The sequence below is a fragment of the Rattus norvegicus genome, chromosome 5 (genome assembly GCF_036323735.1).
Source record: "Rattus norvegicus strain BN/NHsdMcwi chromosome 5, GRCr8, whole genome shotgun sequence".
Taxonomy (NCBI): Eukaryota; Metazoa; Chordata; class Mammalia; order Rodentia; family Muridae; genus Rattus; species Rattus norvegicus.
This window is the reverse complement of record NC_086023.1, coordinates 156515409-156539842: the sequence shown is the minus strand read 5'-3', so window position 1 is coordinate 156539842 and position 24434 is coordinate 156515409. Positions and strand designations below refer to the sequence as shown.

The following is a 24434-nucleotide window of genomic DNA, read 5'->3' as shown; positions in this document are numbered from 1 at the left end:
TGGCATAGTTCTGGGCATCAACATAAATATTTTCTCTCTGTGTGTGTGTGTGTGTGTGTGTGTGTGTGTGTGTGTGTGTGTGTGTGTGTGTGTGTTTGAAGACCAGGGACTGACAGCAGTTGTCTCAATAACTCTCCATTTGTTTTTTTGAGACAGGGTCTCACTAAACCTGGGGCTCACTCAGTGACCAGCCCCAGGAACAGTCCTATATCTACCCACCCATTGCTAAGGGTACAGGGGCTCACTGCTGTGCCCAACTTATACATGGGTGCTAGAGGCCCACATGCAGGTTCTTTCTCGCACTTGCATAGAAAACTCTCTATTGATTGAGCCATCTTCCCACCCACCCTTTAGGTTCTTTTTTTTTTTTTCCTTTTCTTTTTTTCGGAGCTGGGGACCGAACCCAGGGCCTTGCGCTCGCTAGGCAAGCGCTCTACCACTGAGCTAAATCCCCAACCCCTCCCCTTAGGTTCTTTCAACAAACTGCCAGAGTGTGTGGGGGTGTGTGCTTTCAATCCCAGCACTCAGGAGGCAGAGGCAGGTGGATCTCTGAGTTGGAGGCCAGCCTGTTCTACAGAGCAAGTTCCAGAACAGACCAGGGCTACATGAAGAGACCCTAACTTCAAGAGTTCTGCCCCTGAACTGTGTGCTTCAGAGTCCTGTCTTCCACTGGGTAGAACTGCTAGATCTTGGCTTCTCAGAGACAGCCACAGGGGATGAAGAAAAGCCCATGCTGGATAGTGTGCCCAGTGCCTGATACCTGGTGCTTGGTGGCCATGCTGGGCAAGTGTGCCTGATACCTGGTGCTTGGTGCTTGGTGCCTGGTGTCTGTGCTGGGCAAGTGTGCCTGACACCCAGAGCCTGGTGCCTGTTGCAGCAGGTCAGAATCAAGATGGGGCTGGAGTTGATTTATGATACTGGGATTAGATGACGCCCAGAGCTGGGCTCTGGCCAAGTCACAAGGATGATTTTCTTTTCCACATTCTTAATGTGTATATAAGTGACAGCAGTGTGAGTGTGTGTGCGTGCATGCGTGCGTATGGGTCAGAGGACAAGTTCTGTTTGGCATTTCTCAGACACCATCCGCTATTTCTTACTTTTAATTTTGAGGCAGAGTCTCTCAGTGGCCTGAAAACTCAGGCTGTCTAACCAGCAAGTCCCAGGGATCCACTGGGGTTACGGGATCAGCCATAGGTCCAGTGCTTCTACAGTGAGCGCTTTGCTGACTGAGCACATCTCCCCATATCTGTCACGTCCCTGACCACACATGGCATGGGGGCTTATATGGGAAGGGGAGGGTTCCCATTCATCAAGCCTTGCCACATGCCAGCCTGGGTTGAGTATTTTCTGTTGTGATCACGATCTTTTCTCTAATGGCCCTGGGTGGGGACTATCCTTATAGCCATTTGGTATCAGGGATGCTGTAGTTAGTTACAGCGTCATAAGAGCTGGAGGTGGAGCCAAGTTTTCAGGACCACGGGATGGTGGGGCACCACTGGCTGACGGTCACACATCCAGCGCCTTTAACGAGCTTCTCTTCTTGCAACCGTAGCCAAGCCCAGAGAGGGTGGCATGTGCTTTGCTGAGGTCACACGGTTGAGTCAGGGCTACTGGGACTCTGTCTAATGCTCCTTCTACCTCACCACATGGCTTCTACATGGGAAGGGGGCCTGAGATGGGCAAAGATCTCTCGAGTGGAATTCGGGCTTCTGCCAGGGGCTGGCGGGTTCTTACTCAGACTCCTCCTCTTTGGCGTCCTTCAGGCTCTCCAGGAACACCTCTTCGAGAATATCAAGCTCCTCCATGGGCACCTGGAGCAGGGAGGTCACATGACAAACGAGGACTCTGGCTCGGGCATCGTAGTGCCCTGCAAAGGAAACAGAACGTCCAGAGTCAGCTCAGGTTTTAAGTCGGTGATGCTAACAGGGGTGCAGACGGCAAACCCTAAACATGGAAGCAAACATAATAGCCCCAAGGAAGCCAGCCTCAGGGTGAATCTTGGCAGTCCCCACTGTCCTCAGGACTGTCCCCTGACCCAAGCACACCAGGTCACACATCCCTGTGTGCCGGTGATCCTCCGAGTAGACCACTCCCACTTTCTATCCTAGTGGCCCAGGGTCATGTGATCCTCTTTCTGTCTGTTTTTGTTTGTTTTCCAGACAGGGTTTCTCTGCTTAGCTCTGACTGTCCTGGAATTCACTCTATAGAACAGGCTGGCCTCAAATCGGGAGATCTGCCTGCCTCTGCCTGAGTCCTGGGATTAAAGGCATGGACCACCATGGTCCAGCTTCATCCTCTGATTCTTAGATAACAAATATCAGTGTCCCAGGACAGGGCTTCAGAATGCTAAGCTCTATTCATCTGTCTTTGTTGCTGCAATAAACTGCTGGGCATAATCTTTTTTTAAAAAATAATTAACTGGATGTGTGTTTGTGTGTGCGCTCACTTGTGTGTGTGCAGGCCACAAGTCAAGTTTCCCCCATCCATTTCCGGCTTGTCTTTTGAGACAGGGTCTCTCCTTGAACCTGAACCTGGCCAGTTTGGCTAGTCTGACCATCAGGTTCCAGCGATGCTCTCCTTCCTGCCTCCCCAGTGCTGGAATTAGAAGTACGCCACTGAGCACAGCTTTTATGAATGCTGAGCACTGACCTCAAGTCCTCAGTCTTTGGTTCTTTTTTTTTTTTTTTTTTTTTTTTTCCGGAGCTGGGGACCGAACCCAGGGCCTTGCGCTTCCTAGGTAAGCGCTCTACCACTGAGCTAAATCCCCAGCCCCCAAGTCCTCAGTCTTATATGGGAAGCAGTTTAGAGACCGCACCATCTCCTGCGCACCAGGTTCTCATGCACACACCTGCTCCTGTCTACATAGAAGGGGTTGAGATGTATCCCAGGCTGGCTTTGAATTCACTAAGTAGTCCAAGCCAGCTTTGACCTTTCAGTTCTTCTACTTCATTTAACTGTCAAACCCAACTCCTTCCCCAGGTTCTAGAGGCTGCCCACGGTCCTTGGCTCTTAGCCACATGACTCAAACCAACTTCCGTCCCCACCTCCGTCCCCCCATTCATATATACACACACACACACACACACACACACACACACACACACATATACATGAATTGATTTATATATTCATTCATATATATATTCATTCATATATATTCATATATATTCATTCAGTATATATATATATATATATATATATATATATATACACACACACACACACACATGAATGAATGGATATACTGTAGCTGTCCTCAGACACACCAGAAGAGGGCATCAGATCCCATTACAGATGGTTGTGAGCCACCATGTGGTTGCTGGGAATTGAACTCAGGACCTCTGGAAGAGCAGCCAGTGCTCTTAACCGCTAAGCCATTTCTCCAGCCCCAACCTCTGCTTCCTACTGGGTTTCCTTTCTCCCTCTTCCAGGACCCCGGGACTCAATCATGCATCCGGATGGTCTAGACCCACCTCCCCATCTCATGATGCTTCACCTGGACACCGCTCCAACGTCTCCTTGTCACATGGGCAGCAGAGTAGGCGTCCCACAGAGCGTCCCACAGAACTGAGGGACAATACCTCTGAGGGGTCCAGAGTCCATCACGCTTTGAACCTTTGTTTTCCCTCAAGATAAGGCTTGGTCAACACTTTATGGCTAGACCCTCTCCAGACCACACCCTGTGCTGGGGCCTGTGGTCCTACATATAGCCTCTCTTGGCGTTCCTCTGAGCAACTGGCTTGCCTGTGTCAGACTAGACGACAGACTGACTCATCCGAATGTCCTATCCCAGCACCTGCCTCCAGTGGGCTGCAGCGTAAGAGCTTAAAATCGGATTTTATTTTATTTTTTTTTTGGCAGAGAGAAAGTTACACGACTTGGCATTCATGTGCTCTACAGTCTCATGGGCCTGTGGAGACGACACAAGTTGTCAGAAATGCAGTTCTCCATTCCTGCTGCCCATCTGTGTTGTTCGAGGATCGTGGTAGGGATGAGGATTCCAGCTGGGGACATGTCTCAGTGGCAGAGCTGGCCTAACGTACACTGGGATCCATGCTTAGCAACACACACACACACACACACACACACACACACACACACACACACACACGCACACACCAGTTCCTGCCTTGACTGGTGGGGGTGGGGGAAAAGGGTCCTCAGAGCTGGCAGACACCTGTGTTATGATGGCAGCTGCCTACGTGCCCAGAGACAGACAAGCATGGGGGTCACTGGGTTAACACAGACAAAGGCACTCCTTTTTCTTTGAAGGGAATCTTGTGACTCCCAAGTGATAATCAGGCTGGGGAGAAGGGTTTGCCATGGTGATTAATGGGTGGCGATCGTAATTAGCTGGTAATAATACTCCCAGGTCAAGGCTGCAGTGATTCAGGCTGGGCTGCTACGTGCATGAATGATTAATATTCAGGGGTAGTATCAGGTGCAGGGCTCCTTCCTGTAGCCTTTGGGGAGGGTCATTTCCAAGACTGTAGGGGCTGGGCTACAGGACTGGGAGCAGAGCTGTTGGGGCAGAAGGGCCCTGAGTCCTGGGCTATCTCAGATATTTTGGAGCAGGTCTTCCTGCCAGCCTCTCTGGTGACCAATTCACTCATAAGAAGTGGCCCAGCTGTGCATCCATTTTGAGACTCAGGCCAAGCTGCTAGGCACTGGTCTAGGGCAGTGGTTTTCAACCTGTAGGTGGCAACCCCCCAGGATCAAAACAGTAGCAAAATTACAGTTATGAAGTAGCAACAAAAATAATTTTATGATTGGGGGTCACCACACCATGAGGAACCGTATTAAAGGGTTGCAGCATTAGGAAGACTGAGAACAACTGTTTTAGAGTCTTCTGACTCTCCCAGCCCAACATGCAGGCCATCGGTTAAGACCAGAGCTGCTTCTAAGAAGGGCACTGGTTCTTAGCTTGGTTTGAGCCCTTTGCTCCGCCTCCTCTGTTGCTACCACCTGGCATGGGTGTGGCCATTGTTCTCTGACCTCCAGTCACCCTGCTGGTCCCTCCTCTTTCATTATGGTTTCATGTACTCCGTTGGCCCCATGGTAGCCAGAGAGATCCATTAGACCCTTCTGTCAGATCATTTTCCAGTTCAGCTTGAAACTCCAACAGCTCCCGATGTATTTAGAATAAACCCAACACATCTGGCGAAGGCCTGCCATGGCGTCTCCATTCTCAGACCACTGCCTGCCTCTGCTACAGGCTAAATGCACGCACGCTGACCGCAGAGCCTCACACTTGCTGCTTGCCATCTGGAAAGCCTCTCTGCCAGTGCTGCTGGGCCGGCCCGTGCCCACCAGTGAAGCTTCAACTTAAAACACCAACTCCTCGGAAAAGTCATTGGCTCTTCACCTCGGTCACTCTGTTTCCCAAAGGGCAGAGCTGTCAGCCCGCTCCTGGCTGTCTCTTCATACCTGTGCTTAGTAGGTGCACCCACAGGCAGACCACATTCCTCCTGACCTACTAGGTTCTCTGCTGGGTCCACAGCCCCACACGGTGCAAAAGATCTTTGCCATTTCTCTGTGAGATAACTGTTTTCAGGAACTCAGTCTTTCCTTTCTAGGAGACATGGGGGGCGGGGGGAGGGGGACAGAGAGGATAACTTGCTAAGCTCCTCCCCCAAACCTTTATTATAAGCTGAGTCCTGACGATGCTTAGAACATTCTCTGAGGTTCACGCTTAGCTCAGTCCTTCTCAGAGGTCACCTCCTTGGGGAAACGCTTGTGGATGCCACACCACGGCCTCTGTTCTCTTGGGGAGTTTCAGAGCTGGGAATGGAGCGCAGTTGGTACAGCACCTGCCTAGCACGCAGGAAGCCCTGACGTCCATTCCCAGCACCGCAGAAAGGTGGTGCATGTCTGTACTCCCAGCACTTCAGAGTCAGGAGGATTATCCTACTACCTTGTCTCAAGCAAACAAATAAAAACCAGTATGTCGGTAATTTGGTTGCTTCCTTTTTTACTGTCTATCTCTCCTTCTAGAATACAAATTCCAAACCCACTGTGCATCCCGAACTGTCAGGCCCTGCTTGAAACAAAGAGAGGTTTATAATCTGCATGGGTGAAGGGGGTACTCTCTGGAGGAATATAGAGATAGTCCAGTGCTAGGAGAGACCCAAATTATGAAGGGTTAGTCTGGATGAATTCATTGCTCCCTTCTGGTAGAAAAAAATCCTATGATTTGTGGGCAAATAGATAGCTCAGTAGATATGGGTACTCGCTGACATCTGGCGATCTGAATTCCATCCCTAGAACACACATGGTGGAAGGAGGGCTCCCACAAGTCCCTCCCTGCCCCTCACATAGGCGTCACACTCCGTCCCCAGCAAATAAATGGAAAGAAAACCGGACCAACTAACCTGTGATCCATAACCACTAACCCAGGAGTTTCAGCTCTCCACTGCCAGCTTGGCTGCACTCTGAACTATGCTTCTGTTCTACTCTGCTTTCTCAAACCTCAGCTTCCTGAGGAGGCAGGCACAGCTACTCACACCATCATGTTGGAGAGAACAGCACTGGACTGGTCACTTGCCCAGGACTCTTAGCTCCTTGGTAGTGAAGCAGCCTGTGCTCTTGAACCCAACTGTGATGTGTGTGTCTATGGATACAGGTACACCAGGATGGAGCTTGGGGCCTTGGGCATGCTAGGCAAGTGCTCTACCCCAGCCCCAAGAACGCTTTAAATCTGGCACTCTTGGGCTGTCACAGAATCCTGAGTCTGCCAGCACTAGACACAGGAAGTGCACAAAGGCACTTAGCATTGCCCCATTTTGGTTAAAGGTGAAGTCTTACTGTAGCCCAGGCTGGTCTCTCATTCTCAGTCTCCCCGACTGCATCCTGAGTGCTGGATTCCACTCAGGCACTGCCAGGCTGTCCCTAAAATTACTCTTCATGACGGCACACACGTTCATCCTCCCACTTGTAAGATGGCTCTTCAAAGATTGAGACACAAGTGTGCATCCTGTCTACTAAGTCATGGTGGCAGCTGCCCTCTGAGCTGGGACTGGGAGGGAGGCTAGGAGCTCCCTGCTGTTCTGCAAGAGCTGTATCCTCTTTCTCACGGCCTTGGGGACAACGCTCACAGGTCACACTAATGTTCCTGCCGGCCTGCTCACTGCGCTGCCAGCTCTGTTCACCAGCGTCCCTGAGTCTGAATTTCCAAGAACATTTCTTATTTGTCCCTGCTCTTACTGTAATGAAAAAAATCAATGAAAGAGAAGCCACGCTATACTTCAGCCCCATCCTAGTCACTGCCTGTGACTAGGGCAGAGGGCACAGAGATCTGCTTCAGAGGCTGTCCCCAGCTCTGCCTCCTCAGAGGCAATGCTGGCCGCGTGACTGCACACGTGCCTATGCCACTCAGGCCTGGAGGTGGCACAGCAGGTAGGAGTGGGTTGTGGGCGAGGCTTCAGGATTAGAACCCCACCACCTGACTTCCAACTATGTGGCTGCAGACAGGTTATCATATCCGCTGTGCCGTACGGTCCTCTTGTAACATGGGGACAGTCACTGCATCTGTCTCCTAAGGGATTGTACATCTCCCACCAAGGAGTGTGTAGAAAGGAAGCCGGGAGCTGGGAGCCAGGCATCCAGCAGGCACCCAGTGAGTTCCGCCATAGGAACTGTGTCCAGAGCCCAGAGCCCAGAGCCAGGCCGGTGCTCACAGCAGTAGATTAGAGCTTATTTCCTGGATGCTGCAAAATTAACCGTGAATCCACAGAGCCCTGATTATGAGACAGAGGTGCAGTCCTTCCAGGAGGACAAAGTAGAGTCAGGTGTGAGGCACACACCGCTTTGGCTCATGTGCGTGTACGTGCTGGGTACCCTGGCTTTGTACTGATCCGTGGGGGATCTATAAGAGTCACACGGAGTGCATAGGGCAAAACTCAGGGTTCAGTTGCCCTGGCTCTGAGTCAGAGCTCACGCCGAAGTTCACGCTGCCTTACGTGGAACTTTGAGATATCACCCTGGCCTACCCGCTTCACCTCTGGGGCCTTGACTTCCTCCCTGGAAGTGGGGCTAACAGTACACATTTCAATACGAGGTTACACACTGCACAACGACTCACAATCTATATAGAGGGCCCAAAGAGCACCTTGAATGCCTTATAAGGACGACGGAGAGCAAATAAACAGGCCCCACCTGCGATAGCAACATTCTGATTTTGCACTGATACTTGTGTGGGGGCGGATGCAGGGGCACATGTGTGAGGTCAGAGGTCGGCCTTGGCTGTCAGTGCTCCTCTCACTGGACCTAATGCTTATTGATTCAGCTGGGCCGGCCAGCCAGTGAACACCAAGGCCCTGCCAGTCTCCATGTCCCCAGTGCCGGGATTATAGAGGATTACTGCTGTGCTTAGTTTTTCCACGGGAGTTGGGGATTTGAACTCAGAGTCTCGTGCTTGTACAGTGAGCACTGGGCTGACTGAGCTATCTCCCCAGCTCTGGAGACACTGTTGACTGTCACATGAGACGTGCTATTGACATATAATGTATGGATGGAGGTCAGAGAGGTTGCTTGACATCCCACAGCAGGCAGGATGCCCTTCCACAGAGGATCCTCTGCCCCAGACTTCCACAGAGCCAGCTGTGTGGGAGCTGCCAGCTCAGGGCCATTTACATGCACTGCATGGCTGGTCTTTTACAGCTCTGTGGGCAAATGGTTTGTGGGTTGCTATAGCATAAAGGAAATGATTGGCAGCCCACCCAGTTGCCGATATGGGATCGATTTGTAACTATCACCCCCAGACTGTCAATAAAGGTCTACCTTCCAGGAAGCTCTGAGAAATGTGGCCTTCCATGGTGACTTCCTGAGCTGACTGCATGGGTGCTCATCCTGCCCAACATAGGAAGCAATCCAATCTCCCTGCTGGGTAACCCCAGCCAGCCTCTGGAGGAGAAGGATGCTCGAAGGGACCGTCCAGTTCTGACGTAGGTTTGTTTTCTGAAGGAAGACCATCTGCCTATCATTCTGCTCCTTCCTCTGTGCCCTCTTTCTTCCCATTCACCATCCGAACATCTATCAATCAGTCATCTATCCATCCACCATCAATCCATCCATCCACCTATTCACCCATCTATCCACCTACCCATCCATCCACCAATCTACCCACCCACCCAACCACCCATCTATCCATTCATCCATCCATCCACCCATCCATCCCTCTATCCATCCATTTACCCATCTATTCATCCATCCATATACATCCATATACATACATATATACATACATAATATCCTGCCTACCCACCTGCTTTCATCTATCCATCATTCACTCAGGTACCCACCTATCCATCCATCCATCCATCCATCCATCTACCCACCCACCTTAGTAAGGGTGCTTGGTAAGTAGTATGTTTTCTTAACACAAACACAAAAGGCAGTGCTGATTGAGACACTATAGTCAAAGAAGATGCCCCTGAGAGAGAAGGAAGCCATTTTAAACCCATGCAATGGTCCTGTGAGGGCCTGCGCCAAGGTTTCTCATAGTGTGGTGGTATATGTTGGTGTCCACATGTGCTCATGATGGTTTGCTGGTGAGGTGAGCAGTAGTCACATGGCTTTCTGGTGAGAAAGGAACCTGAGGCAGTGAAGGAGCAAGGCCAAGTCAGATCCTTCCTCCCAGTGGAGAGGCACCAGAAGAAAATGGTGGCCCAAGTGGCCAGGGACCTGGTGTTGGCTCCTAGGCAACTTCTCACTGTGCTTGTCCAAGAAGGCTCCCTTCCCTTTCTTGGCTTTGGTCTCTGCTGTTGACATGAGATCATCCGAAGTGACCTTGATGAGTAAGTCTCAGGTCAGCAAACTGAGGCAAGTATCTGAAATGCTTCCCTGGGGTCAGGGGAGTCGGGTGGCTGTGTGAGCCCTTAGATCCATGCTTGGTACAGAGTGTGTACTCAACACACAATGTCTTTCTTGTCACTGAGATTGCACTATCAGCTCTGGGTTAAATATGCCCTTCAAAAGCAAGCTGGAAACTTAGTCCTAATGCCTGTGTTAAGTGATGCTAAGAGTAGATTAAGCTGGGAGGGATTAAAGCTGCCAGACTGGGTCCCAGCCCTGTCCTGCTTTCTCCCTTCCTTGCTCTTACATTTTCTGCCTCAGGACACTTCAACGTGAAGGCTCTTGTCAGACACAGGTCCCTTGATATAGGACCTGACCCTTCAGAACTTTTTCAGAGATTTTTGCTCTCAGTGAGTTACCTGGTCTCAGGCTTTCTGGCATAGCACAACACACCTTAAGAAAAGGATCCAGAGAACCCATTTCGCCAAGATGGCACCCAAAGCGAAGAAGGAAGCTCCTGCCCCTCCCAAAGCTGAAGCCAAAGCGAAGGCCTTGAAAGCTAAGGCAGTGCTGAAAGGCGTCCACAGCCACAAAAAGAAGATCAAACGTCACCTACTTTCTGGTGGCCCAAGATCCTGCAGCTCCGGAGGCAGGCAAAATATCCTGGGAAGACTGCACCCAGGAGAAACAAGCTCGACCACTGTGCTATCATCAAATTCCCACTGACCACTGAGTCAGCCATGAAGAAAACAGAGGACAACAACACGCTTGCTTTCATTGTGGATGTCAAGGCCAACAAGCACCAGGTCAAAAAGGCCATGAAGAAACTCTCTGACCTTGATGTGGCCAAAGTCAATACTCTGATAAGGAAAGCCTGACAGAGAGAAGAAAGTGTATGTTCCTTTGGCTCCTGACTGTGTTGCCAACAAGATTGTGATCATCGAAAGTGAGTCCAGATGGCTAAGTCTAAAGATACACTTTTTTTTCCATCATAAAAAAAAAAAGAAAGAAAGAAAGAAAGAAAGAAAGAAAGAAAGAAAGAAAGAAAGAAAGAAAAGGACCCAGAGCTGGGAAGTTAACTCAGTGGGTAAAATGCTTGCTGTGCAAGCATGACATCCTAAGTTCTGATCCCCCAAACGCAAGCAAAGCTGGACACTAAGGTGAAATGGGACGGGGAAAGAGGAGAGTCTCTGGAAGCTGGTGGGCCGGCTAGCCTAGTGAATGCCACAGGAATTAGCAAAGGGTCCCTGTCCCAAACAAGATGAAAAGGTGAAGACTGACACCTGAGGATGTCCTCTGACCCTCACATGAACACACAACATATGCATACCTTGTAGCATGCCCCTCCCCACAACTGAAAAAACAAATAAAGGACTAAAACTATCCTCTGGGCCCGGGCCTGGACTAGTCTCCCAGGATCAAAGAGTGTTATTGATGACATTGTGAGTCTTCTGGGGCCAAGACTCCAAATTTCCAGCAAAGCTCTGGGGGATGGGGAAGCTGGTAGTGGTGCTGATGCCAGTACTGGTGCTGGTCTGTGGACCACACTGGGAGGAGCAGGCTTAGAGATCTGTTCTAGCAACACAGAATACATTTTTCTTGTAAGCAGCAGCATATTCATGAAGGGTAACCTACGAGTTCTGTCATCCCATTGGGTAGTGACCACACCACACAAACGCTTCTTAGTGAGCACACACGAACAGGCAGGCTACACAGCCCATGTGTAACCTGAGGAAGCCCTGGCTCCCCACTATTCAAGGGTCACCAGAGAGAATGTCACTATTGGGTGCCAGACAACCCGAACCACTGAGCTGAGGTAGCACTTTTGGGACTTCCTCTCTCTCGTCATGCCTCTTTGCAATTCTGCAGGCTCTGTCACAGGTCACTTTCTCCCCAGCCCTCTCTGTTGCTTCCCTGTGGCTATGGACCTCATGCCTGCAAAATGCACCCTGACCAACTTCTTTTTTTTTTTTTCTTTTTTCTTTTTTCTTTTTTCCCGGAACTGGGGACCGAACCCAGGGCCTTGCGCTTGCTAGGCAAGCGCTCTACCACTGAGCTAAATCCCCAACCCCCCTGACCAACTTCTAAGCCTGGCCACCTGAGCCCTTGCTGGCTCCTCTCCCATGACATCCGCAGCCTCCTTGACGTTTCTCCTCTTGAACCAATGTGCTTCCTGCCTTCCCCTGAGAGTTTCCCAGGTGTGTGTTTATGGTTCTTCCTCCCTTGAGGCTGTTTCTCATATAGCCCAGAATGGCCTTGAACTCCAGATCCTCATGAGTCTGCCTCCAAAGTTCTATGAATAAAGGCATATGCCACCATGCCTGGCATTAATCATCTAGCCTGGGATTTCCTCATCAATTTTCCCCCTTTTTCACTGGAGGTTTAGGGCCTAAACACTCGGATGAAGGAATAGGCATTTATGAGTTGGCAGAGGGCAGTGGACAATAGCTATGGGGTAGCAGATGCCATCCGAGCAGTTAGGGCTGCTTGGCAGGTAGAATAGCCTGTCCCCCTGCTGCCCTGCCCACCTCCATTCAGATGTACCCGACTCTATGTCAGATAAAACAATTTTTTAGATATCAAATTAAAACTCTCAAGAGGAGATTATCCTGATGAGATGACCTTCCAAGAGATTCCCAGAGGGGAAGTGAGATTCACAGAAGGCAAAGTCCTTAGGAAGGCCAGAAAGGGATTAGGACCCAGAGCATGCAGAAACTTAAACACAAGGATCCCTTTAGAGCCTCCAGAGGGAGCACCATTCTGCTGTCTGCATTTCAGACTCTGGGATTCACAGAGGGCACAGAGAAGTCAGGTGGCTAACAGGAGCCCCAGGAAACTAACTTGGGCAGAATGGGGCCCTGCCACTCACTCAGACACTTTGGCAGATGACATAGTTAACTATCCCTGAGCTGTCTTCATAAAAGAAATCAGCAGATCTATCTCCTGAACTTATTCAACAGGATTTTGTTAGGTGCCTGGCCCTAAGCTTGACCTGCTGGAAGCTCCCGGGTAGTGGAAGTGTTTACCAAGGAGTCACATAAGAAGGTACAAAGCCACTTTTGTGGTCCCCACTGGAAGGCGCAGTGACTTCCCCATGTGTGAGTTCTTTGTCAATCTGACCAGGTTTGGAATCACTGTTAGGCTGTTTCTGACAAGCTGTGACTGAGGAGGGAAGACCAGATCTGAATGTGAGCAGTTGCAGCTCAAGGGCTGGGGACCAAGCCTGAATAAAGGAAGGGAGGGAGGAGAAAGTCGGCTACAGCTGAGTGAACATCCCTGCATCTCCCAGGCCCTATCTGTTTGGAACAGCTGTCACGGCCCATCCTCTACCCCAGACTTTTCCAGCCCAACCTGGGCTGCCCTTCCCCCAACTGCCCTTCCCTGTATAATCCAGCCATTTTGGTTACCTGGACTTTTTATCCGTCCCCTGACTATGCTCTCCCTCAAACCTACAATAAAGTTTCTGCTTCTCTGTACTTGGAGCAGTCAAGTCCTTCCTTTATATTTCTTTTTTCATTAAATAAGAAATCATTTTTTCTTACGCTTATCCATTTTTAAAAAACTTTTTTTTTAATGTGGGAACTTTTTTGCCTGCACATGTGTCTGTGTACTGTGTGTGCTACAGAGTATCGGGTTACCTGGGACTGCAGTTATAAATATGGCTACTTAGAATTGAACCCAGGACCTCTAGAAGAATAGCCAGTGCCCTTAACCTCTGAGCCATCTCTCCAGCCCCAAAAGTCTATTTTTATTTTTTTTAAATTACTTATTTATTATTTATATCAGTACATTGCAGCTGTCATCAAACACACCAGAAGAGGGCATCAGATCCCATTACAGATGGTTGTGAGCCACCATGTGGTTGCTGGGATTTGAACTCAGGACCTCTGGAAGAGCAGTCAGTTCTCTTAACCACTGAGCCATCTCTCCAGCCCCAAAAGTCTATTTTTAAATTAAAATAAACAGACAAACAAACAAAAAACCCAGGAGAAACCAGTCCCCCATTATCATCAACTACATAGCTGAGCTTCCCAAAGTTGGGGAAAACCCAGGGGTCAGACACTCAGTGGATGAGCCTCTGCCCTGGGATAGCATCTTCCCGTAGTGTCCTCCGCAGGATAGTGCTTTCTTTCAGGTACTTTGTCACAGCAATAAGAAAAGTGCTGGAAAGGAGGGCCACAGCTGTCCCCGACAGTGTGGTTTCAGGGTGGTTTGTAGGCCCATGGAAGGCTTTGCAGGACCACAGTGGAAGGGTGTGAGCAGCAGGTTAGAGGATTCTAGAATGCTGTACGCAGAGCTTACTGGGCCATTCTGGAGAGCCACCCATAAAAGGCTCCAACTTGTGAAAACATGAATTTATTTGAAAAAAAAAAAAAAAAGAACTGAGAGCCATGAGGCCTTCTCTGCTTGAGCTCAACTTCCTAGGAAGTGCTTTCCCAAGAACAGGCACTAAGGTGTGAGGGAGACTACAGCTACTTAGCGGGTGTGCTGGCTGGTTTTACGTCAACTTGACAGGAGTTAAAGTCATCGGAGAGGAGAGAACCTCAATTAAGAAAATGCCTGTATAATATCCATCCAGCTGTAGGGCATTTTAATTAGTGTTTTGGGGGGAGGGCCGTCCCAGGCTGGTGGTCCTGGGTTCTATAAGAAAGCAGGCTGAGCAAGCCATTGGGAGCAAGCCAGTAAGCAGCACCCCTCTGTGGCCTCTGCATCAGCTCCTGCCTCCAGGTTCCTGCCCTGCTTTTTTGAGTTCCTTTCCTGACTCCCTACAGTGATGAATGTGGAAGCATAAGCTGAATAAACCCTTTCCTCCCCAACTTGCTCTTCGGTCATGGGTTTCATCACAGCAGTAGTGACCCTGGCTGGGATGGCAGGTGTGCACAGTGCAGGGGTTATAGGGTCCTAGACGCTTGCACCGAAGTTCCAGAAAGCTGGGCACTCTGGGAAATGTGTGGCAGAGTTAGAGTCCCTACAAGGAGGCCTCAAAGAGACCCCTGGAAAGTGGGGTTGCTGGAGCTCGGAGCCCAGCACATGAGGAGGGACCACCAAGAGCTCGGATGTCAGATCGAGGTTTTCAGACCGTTTTCTCTGTCCTTTCTCTAACTGCATTCCTTCCTCTTGGAATGGGGTTGCTTACTCCGTGCCTTCAGATATTGGGGATATGTAACTTACATCATTGATTTACAGAGACTTATAGTTAAAAGACCACCTTGGGTATCAGAAAAGACTTTGGCCTTTTGGACAACGTTAGGACTACTAAGATGATCTAAATGCATGTTGTGTTATGGGGTGGCCACAGTCTCTGAGGTCGACATGGGTAGACTGTACCACTAAAAATTATGTGTCAGGGTATCACACTGACGAGGAGGGAGATGTGATGACTCATCCTCAGTGACTCAGGGCATAGCTGTGAGTGTGTTCCCAGACAGGTTACACGAGGAAGGAAGAGTCACCCTACGTGGGCAGCACATGGGCTGGGGGCATTCAAAAGAAAACACAAATGGAACCAGCATTCATCTGTCTGCCTCCTGACTGTGGATGCAGTGAGACTGGCTACCCCCACTCCCACATCTTTCCCACTGGGATGGGCTGTGCCCTCGAACTGTTAACAAAAATAAATCTGCCATCCTTACGTCACTTTTGTCCGGCATACCAACACACCCAGCAAGTGAGGGCTGAGTGGAAGGAGGAAGGGACAAAGCAAGCAGATGGACCAAGGACAGAAAGTTCTGGCGTCCAGCCTGGGGAGCATATGCAAAAACGGAAGGGGACACTTAGAGAGCCACAAGGAGCCATGGCTGGAGAAGCTACACTTGGGGCTGGGGCTCCAGTGAGGAGGTAGGAGAGAGGATGAGCAGCCCCCTCCACCCAGGGCCTTGAGGCCACATCCGAGGTGCTGGAATTCCTTGCTGAGTATGAGGCAGGGAGACAAGGGTGGCCACACAGGCCTCCAGAATGTCACTGAGACCTAAGTGGACAGCAGGGAACTAGCTGGAGTGCCATCAAGGAAGAGACCCCAGCTGTCACCTCGGAGGCCATGATGCTGCCCCAGGATGGTGGGTGGAGGGGAGTGGATAGATTTGAGGATTATGGGGCAGAAAGTTAAAGAAGCCCCATCAGTATCGCACGGTGCTCATCCAGGACGTTGGGCAAGACACAGGTGCAGCATGGTCCCTGGCTTCCCTCCATGTGGGCCACACTGTAAAGGCAGCAAATCCACTTACCATCCTTGAGTGAGAAGCTCAGGAGGTCCTGTGGGAAAAGGAGACAGAAATCAGTGAGCTGCTGACAGGCCCACACCTGGCTCATCAGACAGGCACGTATTGACTCCCACCAGGTAGCGACGGCAAAAGCCCCCACCCTAAGTACAGTGGGGAGCCAGGTGCCACCTGTGCATGTGGGTGAACTCGCAGGCCAAGGAGAGGAGGGAAAGGCCCTGTGGCCTGCCTGTGCATGTGGCTACCAGCAGCCCATGCCACAAGCTCTGACCACTTAAACTACACCCAGAGAGGGTGGGTGACATGCTCAAGGGCACACAGCAAAGCTGCTGCTTCAGAAAAAAGGTCACCATAGCTTGGTAAAATGCAGGTTCTGGGGTCAGACCGCCAAGGTTCAAATCTTGGCTTTGGCTACTTATTAGCTGGGTGACCTTGGGCAAGAAACTTAATCTCTCTGTGCCTCAGTTTTCTCGACTATATAGTAAAGATGATTATACAGGTTAAACATTCCTAACTTAAAAATCCAAATTCCAATGTGTATATATATACATATAAATATAATATATACATATATACATATATGTGTGTGAAACTATATATGTGTATAAATGTATATATGTATGTATAACTATATTTTTAAAAGATTTATTCATGTGCATGCCTATGAGCACATGTGAGTTTATGTGTACTATATGCATGCAGGAGCCTGAGAAGGCCAGAAGAGGGCGCTGCATTCCCCAGAACTGGAGTTCCAAGAGCAGCACATACTCTTAATGGCTGAGCTGTGCCTCCAGCACCCCACTCCCAGTTCTAAAAATATTTCAAGTGAAAAAAATTCCATACTGAGAACTGTGGCTTCACACACAAAAGTGTTAAAATCATATGAAATTATGTTCAGTCTATGGATGTAAGATACACAGGAAACAAACCTCCACTTTGTGTATAGAACTCCTGTGCCATCTAAAGATACTTATTATGATATGTAAGTATTCCAGTTGTGGGCTGCTGGGGACAGAGAATAAGTCACGTCCCTTCCTCATCAGTCCTGGGGGCTGAGATGGCTGTGTAGCCCAACATTCCATCACCATATACTCCGGTGATCATAGCTGACCCAGAATCATCATGGTAGAAACCTTCCCTACTCATTTAATGCACAGAGAGTGCTTAGAATGAAGTCTTGCCTTTACAGACGTTAACACATTTGATTCTCAAACAACCTCCTGCAGTACGTGACATAGACCCAGTACCCAGTGCCCAAAGTGCTTGCAACCAGAAGTCCCTTCAACCCTTCCAATTGGGAGGGGGAGGGTGGAATATTGTCTTAACGTTTATTTTTATTTTATGTATATGGGTGTTTTAGATGTATCTGGCTGCATCTGTCTGTGTACTACATGTGTGCAGTACCTGTGGAGCCCAGAAGAGGGCGCTGTAGATGGAACTGGAGTTGTAGATGGCTATGAACTGCCACCCAGGGGGCTGGCGTACCTGACTGATGGCTGATGGGTTGTCTTTCAGAATGGGGTCCTTCAATAAAGTCTGAGCAAAGATGTCATCTCCTTTGCCTCCCAGGCCGCTGGCAAAGGCCATCATGGTTGGGAGGACAGTTTCAGACAGATGCAACCATTTCACCAGGCCCGTCACAAATTCTGAGCAGAAGGAGCTGAAAAGAGATATGGTTAGATCCGGACCTTCTGGAGAACATGGGCTGGAAAGGCCAATGGCGGGGGAACAGGGTCACACATGTCAGCCTGTGACTAGGGTCCAGGAAATGGAGAGACGGTTCACACAGAATCCCAGGTGACACAGCTCCTACCTTCAGTCCCTATCAAGACTTTTTACCGAGAGACACAGAGGTGAAGGCAGCCGGCGGCTGCTGCCTATGTGACCTGACCTAGAGCCATGCTGGGTTACAGGAACAGAGAAGTGTGAGGACAGAGGGAGAGACCGAGTCCCAGCAGCCCCAGCTCCACCTGCAGAGTTGGATGTCAACCCTGGGGAGCCAAGAGAAGCGCCTGGATGTCTCCAAGGGCTCATTTCTGGGATGATGTCCACCGTGAAGGCGGGATCCTCACTTCAGCAGGTGTGCTGCTGTACCGCCTACTACAGGACAATGTGGCCACTGTGGAGAGGTGGGAGCCCCGTGCCCTCTGAGATAGACGTGCACTGTATCTTGGGGACCACGGCTGAGTCCACACTGGCTTTTGATGTGGGCTGCCCTTGTGTGCAGGGCTGAGCTTTTGGCGAGGGGTGGTGGAGCATGGGGAACAGAAGTCATTAGAAAGCAGAGAAATGGGAAAAGGTTAGCCTAATGGAAGAGTTCCAGCCGGCATACACCGCCCTGGCCCTCCAGCCCAGGGCTCTGCTCCCCACAGGAAAACTGGACTCCCTGGAGGTGAAGGAACCTAAGGAGCCCCCTACGCTTCAACAACACAGCCCATCCATCCCATTCCTTACAGTTGCTGAGGCGCACAGAGGCCTGTAAGGCTAGGGGCTATTGCAGGGTATGGTGGGAGCCAGGGTCTAGATCCTGTCTCTGCTGTCACCAGAAGCTAGTCTGAAGTAGAGATTATTAGGGCTCCCCCGGGAACCAGCACTTATAGACAGGAAGGAGGGGACAGAGCTAGGCACAGGGCAGAGGGCAGCTGAGCTGTCTGTCACCATCTTGAGGGACACCTGAGCTGATACTGCTATTGACCCTGGGGGAAGCTCTCAGATGAGGTGCCCCAGTGGCTTCAAGTGGTGACTATGCCAGCTATTTGGGGAGTCAGGTGACATCTTGGGAATAGGTGACATCTTGGGAATGTGGTCCTGTGTAGCTGGGGCAAACAGCTCAGGGCTGAGCTGACAGCCCCTCTTTCATTCTTTCATTCTTGTAAGGAGAACAGAGTGCCATAGCAACTTGGGAAAGTAGCCTGTCCTTGCTGTCTGTGCCTCTGAGTCCTTGTCTGTAAAATGGGTTTAAGAGACCAGCTTTAAAGGCTGAACACAGCATGCAGACAATGCTCTGGTAATGACAGTTGGTATCATAGCTATTGACAGGTGACTGAGGGAGACACAAGAGAAACGGATGATAGTTTGACCATGATGTCAAATACCCTGGGGAAGCCTCAGAGTCCCCACTTCACCTCTCTTATTTTCTAAGGCTATAAAATGAAGGTGGCATTGGGACCCACCCCAGGAGCTATATAAGAAGATAAATTAACAGGAGCAATGTGTGGCATCTGTAGACTGCAGTAAATGTTATCTCCTGCGATCGCTTGTGATAGATAATTCACTTCCCTCGGATCATCCTCGGGGACTGACCTAGGGTAGCAGATGGGTGTGGACAGGGATGGCTTCAGGAATGATTAGTGGGTGAACAGACAGCAATCAGTGTATGCAGAGGAATGGCTCAGGGCCAAGAGAGTAGTCTAGCCTGCCGGTTATTGGGGAAGGCTTAAAGAATAGCTTGTCATAGGAACACAGGGTTAAAGAGCACAGCCACCGCACACTGCCACTGGCTGTGTGGTCCTGGGATGGGTTACTCCACCTCTCTATGCCTCGGATTTTGAATATGTGAAATAGTTGTGATAGTGATGAGACCTAGTTCCCAGGGTTGTTGGAAAGATTAACAACGTTACTACCTGTCCCGGGCAAAGAATGGCCCATGGGAGGCACTACCTACTGACATATTTCCAAAATGGTTGCTCTCTATTTACTTCGGCTGCTGTGATAAAACACCCTGACAAAAACCAGCTTCCAGGGAAAAATGGTTTATTTGGCTTACAATTCTAGGTTACAGTCCACCACCTCAGGGAAGTCAAGACAGGCACTTATCTATACTCTTAATCAGAGATGGAACAAGTCCACAGATCCTTACTCGTTTCCTTGTTCCCGGCTATGCAATCCAGCTCTCTTTACCTTTCAGGACCTCCTGCCGAGGGAATGGCGCTGCCCATTGTGGGCTGTGTCTTCCTACATCAGCTCACTATGGAGACACTCCTCCAAAGACATGCCCATAAGTCAATGTGATCTAAATAGTTCCTCATTAAGACTCTTCCTAGGTGGTTCCCGGTTGTCAAGTTGATCAGCACAATGGTCTAGTGAAAGCCTGTGCATGCGTGCATGCGTGTGTGCGTGCAAGGCCTCAGCTTCCGTCTCCAGCACCATCAAAAATGATGTATGCCAACAGCAGCAAAGGCAGTGATGCTCAGACATCTAAGTTTGCCTGTGCGAGGTCTTTCCACACAGACTTGTGGAATTCTTACTAGAGCCCCAGGAGGTCAGGGAGGTCTTAGATCAACCCCTGCCCCCCAGATATGGCAACCTAGTTCCAGACATGGTAAGTTTTAGCTCTAGACTCACACATCCGTCTTGTGCCCCCAGGTGCCATAATTACCCACCAGGGAGCCAGCCCCTCTCCAGCAACTGCACCACCCAGAGTATTATGTGTTTGCCACTCACTAAGATCATCCTTACAAGTAGGACACCCTGGTTTCTGGGGTTCAAGCTCTCCAGGATCCCAAAGGGGAACAGGGGCAAGGCTTCCTTGGAATCTTGGCTTCCTCATGCTTCCTCCAAAGTTCCTCCCCTCATGGACCACAAACTATAGCCTTCAGGAATCTGGCCCCTAGCTTGTTTTTAATCAATAAAGTTTTATTGACACATAGCCATGCTCTTATAGCCACTGTGGGGCTACAATAGAGAGGTTAAATAAATAACTGACACAGACCACAGCCTGAGAACCAAAAATACATGAGCCTTGGCAGAAGGAGTTTTTGCTGAACTGTGTCTACCCAACCAGTTTTGACTTTTTTTTTTTTTTTTTTTTTTGAGATGTGGTCTCAGTATATAGCCCAGGTTGGTCTTGAACTTGTGATATTCCTATCTCAGCCGTCTGAGAGCTGATGTTAAAAATCATAAGTGCAGCAGGATAGAGGGCTGGGCCTGGAGTTGCTGCACCTGGCTCTGCATTGTTTCTTTGGTTTTATTTTGGTCTCTTTCTTTTGTTCATTCATTTCTTTCTTTCTGCGGTACTGGGACTGAGCCTCATGCATGCTAGGCAGGCACCCTACTGCTGCCCATCGTCCCTGCCCCCAGCTTTACATTTTGAATAAATCAAAACAATTGTGAGGAGCAGCATCCAGGATGCTCACAGAACAGATAAGAAATAAATAGTTGAGACACTAGCTTTGATGTCCCACGAGGACAAAAACAGCCACCAACTGTTTTCTAAAGATAACAGAAGCCAACAGCGGCCTATCTGGGAGTTAAAAAGAGTTTTTTTTTTTGTTGTTGTTGTTGTTTGTTTGTTTGTTTTTTTTAATGTATTCTGCCTTAAAATTCAGATGGGTAGTGACTTCAGATGGGTAGTGACTGGAACACAGGATGGGACTGAGGTGAGGAACCAGAGAGCCTAAGGAGAATACTGGGGGACATGGGAACAGAATTCACATCCCTGCACCCCTCTTAGCAGTGTCAGAACAGGTCTGCAGTCGGGTTTAATCAGGTCCTTCTCAGGATGTACTCAGTTTATTAGGTGGAAGTGGGGTACCCAGCTCATCTGTTTAGGGGGGCGCTGTTGGAAAGATGGTGGCTTCCCAGGCTGGGTACAAGTAAGGGACAGAGAAACTGTTGAACTCTCCTAGAGAGTTGAACTCTCCTAGAGATGCATAGGAGCTTGCCTGGTATGGTGGTTTGAATGAGACGTGCCTCAGGCATCTGATATTTGGTCCCCAGTTGGTGGCTTTTGGGGAAGGGTTAGGGGGTAGGGCCTTGTTGGAGGAGGCATGCCATTGGGGTTGTGAGGTTTCAGAGCCTTCTGACAGATCCAGTGTGCACTCTGCCTCATGAATGCAGCTTCTGAGAATGTGAGCTCTCAGCTGTTCTTGTCACCCTGTCTTTGCTTTACAATTGTGAATGCTAATCCTCTGAAACCGAAACTACAATTAAATGCTTTCTTTTATAAGCTCCCTTGGTCATGTTATCACAGCAATAAGAAAGTAACTGAGACGCCTGGGAACAGAATATCCAAGATGTTTCTCACTGCTAGATGAAGGCCATAGGTAGAGTTAGTAAGCACCCATTACCAGGTATTGAGCCCCTACTGTGTGCTGGGCACTGTGCTGTTTATCCTACAGATGCAGAGCTGGATTGCTGGCCTTCATCCAGCTTAAGTCAACCTCCCAAAGTCACAGGAGACTGGAAAGTATCAGAGTCAGGATGTGACAAGAGCAGAGCGCGAAGCCGTAGAAGGTTCCCTTGCTCCCTGAGCCAACCGTTGCTGTCATTTTCTTGGGGACTTCCCTGCAGGCCAGGGCTCCGTTGAACTTTGGGAAGGTCCTGGGATTCTAAGGTCATATCTGCCTTCAAGGAGCTCAGCATACGGGGGTGGCAGGCCTGGGAAGCACTCCACCGGGGACTGGGGTAAGTAGCCACGTGCCCTACACAGAGCAGTGGGGAAGGCATCCAATTGCCCCATGGGGTGAGGGCAGGTTGGGGAAGCCTACTCGGAGGCAACCTCAGCCTAGCAGGCAGTACATTCAAGAGTCACAGAATGTTTGAGGGAATGGCACTGTTGCTGCTTTCTTGGTAACATCTCTCGCCTCTGGGCTCTCTTTCCTTCTTCAGACTTCAGAGTCCCTTAGCTCCTGCTCTGTCTCATCCTCACGGTAAGAAGGTTTCCATTTCAGCTCCACCCTACTGACAAAGATGGACCCTGCTGTGCCCTCCCTCCATGCCACATTTTGAGTGCCCAAACCCTGCCCCACCCAGATCCTTTCAGACTGAAACCCAGGCTCCTAACCACCCCACTACACTGCTGCTAATGTGTGCCATAAGCCCACAACTGGTAGATAGCATCAGTGACAGACATTAAACACATATAGACACCTAACATTCCTTTGTCCCCACGATGCCCCCATCTCTGCTCGCCACTGTCATATCTGTTGGAGGAGGGGTGGGCTGTCTCCCGGGACTAAGCATCAGAGGGCTCCTGCTTCTCAGTTTCATCAACATGGCTGGCACTATGCCCAGCACACAGTAAGTGCTCAATAAACATGTTTTATGAAAGAATAAATCTCTTGTCCTACTGGAGGGGAGGAATGGAGTCTGTTGTTCATCGCATACACAATGCCTTCCATGAACTGAAATCATGCCTGGCACAAAAGATGCTTGGGGACAGCATACATGAGAGATAACTGAATGAGGGGCACCTCATCCTCCTATGAGGCTGAGATTCCCAGAGGCAAGGATGGCCCTGCCTGAAGCTTGGGTTTATCTGTGGCTGTTGGGAGTCACCTCCCTGAAGTGGCCTGGCCTTCCCTCTGAGAGACAAAAAGGCTCACCTTTGCTCAGGTTCTGGAAACAGCTGTGACAAAGAGATGCCACACAGGGCGGCATAGGCAAAACGGTTGGCCTCCGAGAGCTCTCGCCCCAGGGGCTGCTGGGACTCCCCTTCTGCAACTGGCTCTGGTGCCACAGGCAGCCTTGGGTGCGGCCGGTTCCATGTGGCCATTCCCAGCTCCTGTAAGAGAGAATCCCAGTGAGATGCTTCCAGAAGAAGATGGAGGTCCCTGGAAGACACAGAAGTCATCTCTTACAGACTAACTGTAGAGGCCTTGCCTGTGATCCTGGCCCCAGGAAGGCTGAGGCAGGAGGATTATAAGTTCCCAGTCAGCAAAGACTAACATGTTATTGTCACTAAAATGACTTCTGTTCATACCTTGTTTTGAGATGGATCTCATGTAGCCCAGGCCAAATTCAAAGTTGCTACATAGCTGAAGATGGCCTTGATCTCATGCATACACAGGAGTCCATGCATACACAGGACTTCCATGCATACACAGGACTGGGGAGGCAGAGGTAGGCAGATCCCTGTGGGTTTAAGGCCACCCTGATCTAAGCTAGCTGGGAGTATACAGTGAGACCCTGACAAATAAATAAATAAATAAATAAATAAATAAATAAATAAATAAATAAATAAATAAATAAATGCATGCTTAGGACACTCAGCAGAGAGACGTTTCGCTGGTGTCTGGTACAGAGTACAGGTCTAATAAACGGTTAAGGTCTAATACTGGGCTGGGAATACAGCTGAGCACCTGCATGCTCCTGACCCTGGATCCATCCCTACTGTACCGGGAATAGGAGATGCTCCTGACCCTGGATCCATCCCTACTGCACCGGGAATAGGAAATGCTCCTGACCCTGGATCCATCCCTACTGCACCGGGAATAGGAGATGCTCCTGACCCTGGGTCCATCCCTGGTACTGCACTGGGAATAGGAGATGCTCCTGAAACCACAGCTCTCATGAGGTAGAGGCAGGAGGGTCCCGAGTTTAAAGTCACTTCAGGCGATGCAGCTGGAAGCCATCTCCGCATACACAGACCTTGTCTTGAAGACTAAGCTGTCAGTCCCTGGGTGCCAGGACTGTTATTCTAAC

At 49.8% G+C, this 24434-nt stretch overlaps 1 protein-coding gene across 4 annotated transcripts in view; it reads right to left on the bottom strand.

The window, feature by feature from the left end:
• Tmco4 (transmembrane and coiled-coil domains 4) overlaps nt 1-24434 on the bottom strand; it is a 79462-nt gene that overhangs the window by 38125 nt on the left and 16903 nt on the right. For all 4 annotated transcript variants that reach the window (XM_039110633.2, XM_039110634.2, XM_006239262.4 and 1 more), the window contains 4 exon segments: nt 23336-23514; nt 17496-17670; nt 16017-16044; nt 1735-1867 (listed from right to left, as the gene is read on the bottom strand). In XM_039110633.2, coding sequence (XP_038966561.1) covers nt 1735-1867; nt 16017-16044; nt 17496-17670; nt 23336-23505 — 506 coding nt within the window. In that variant the 5' untranslated portion in view covers nt 23506-23514.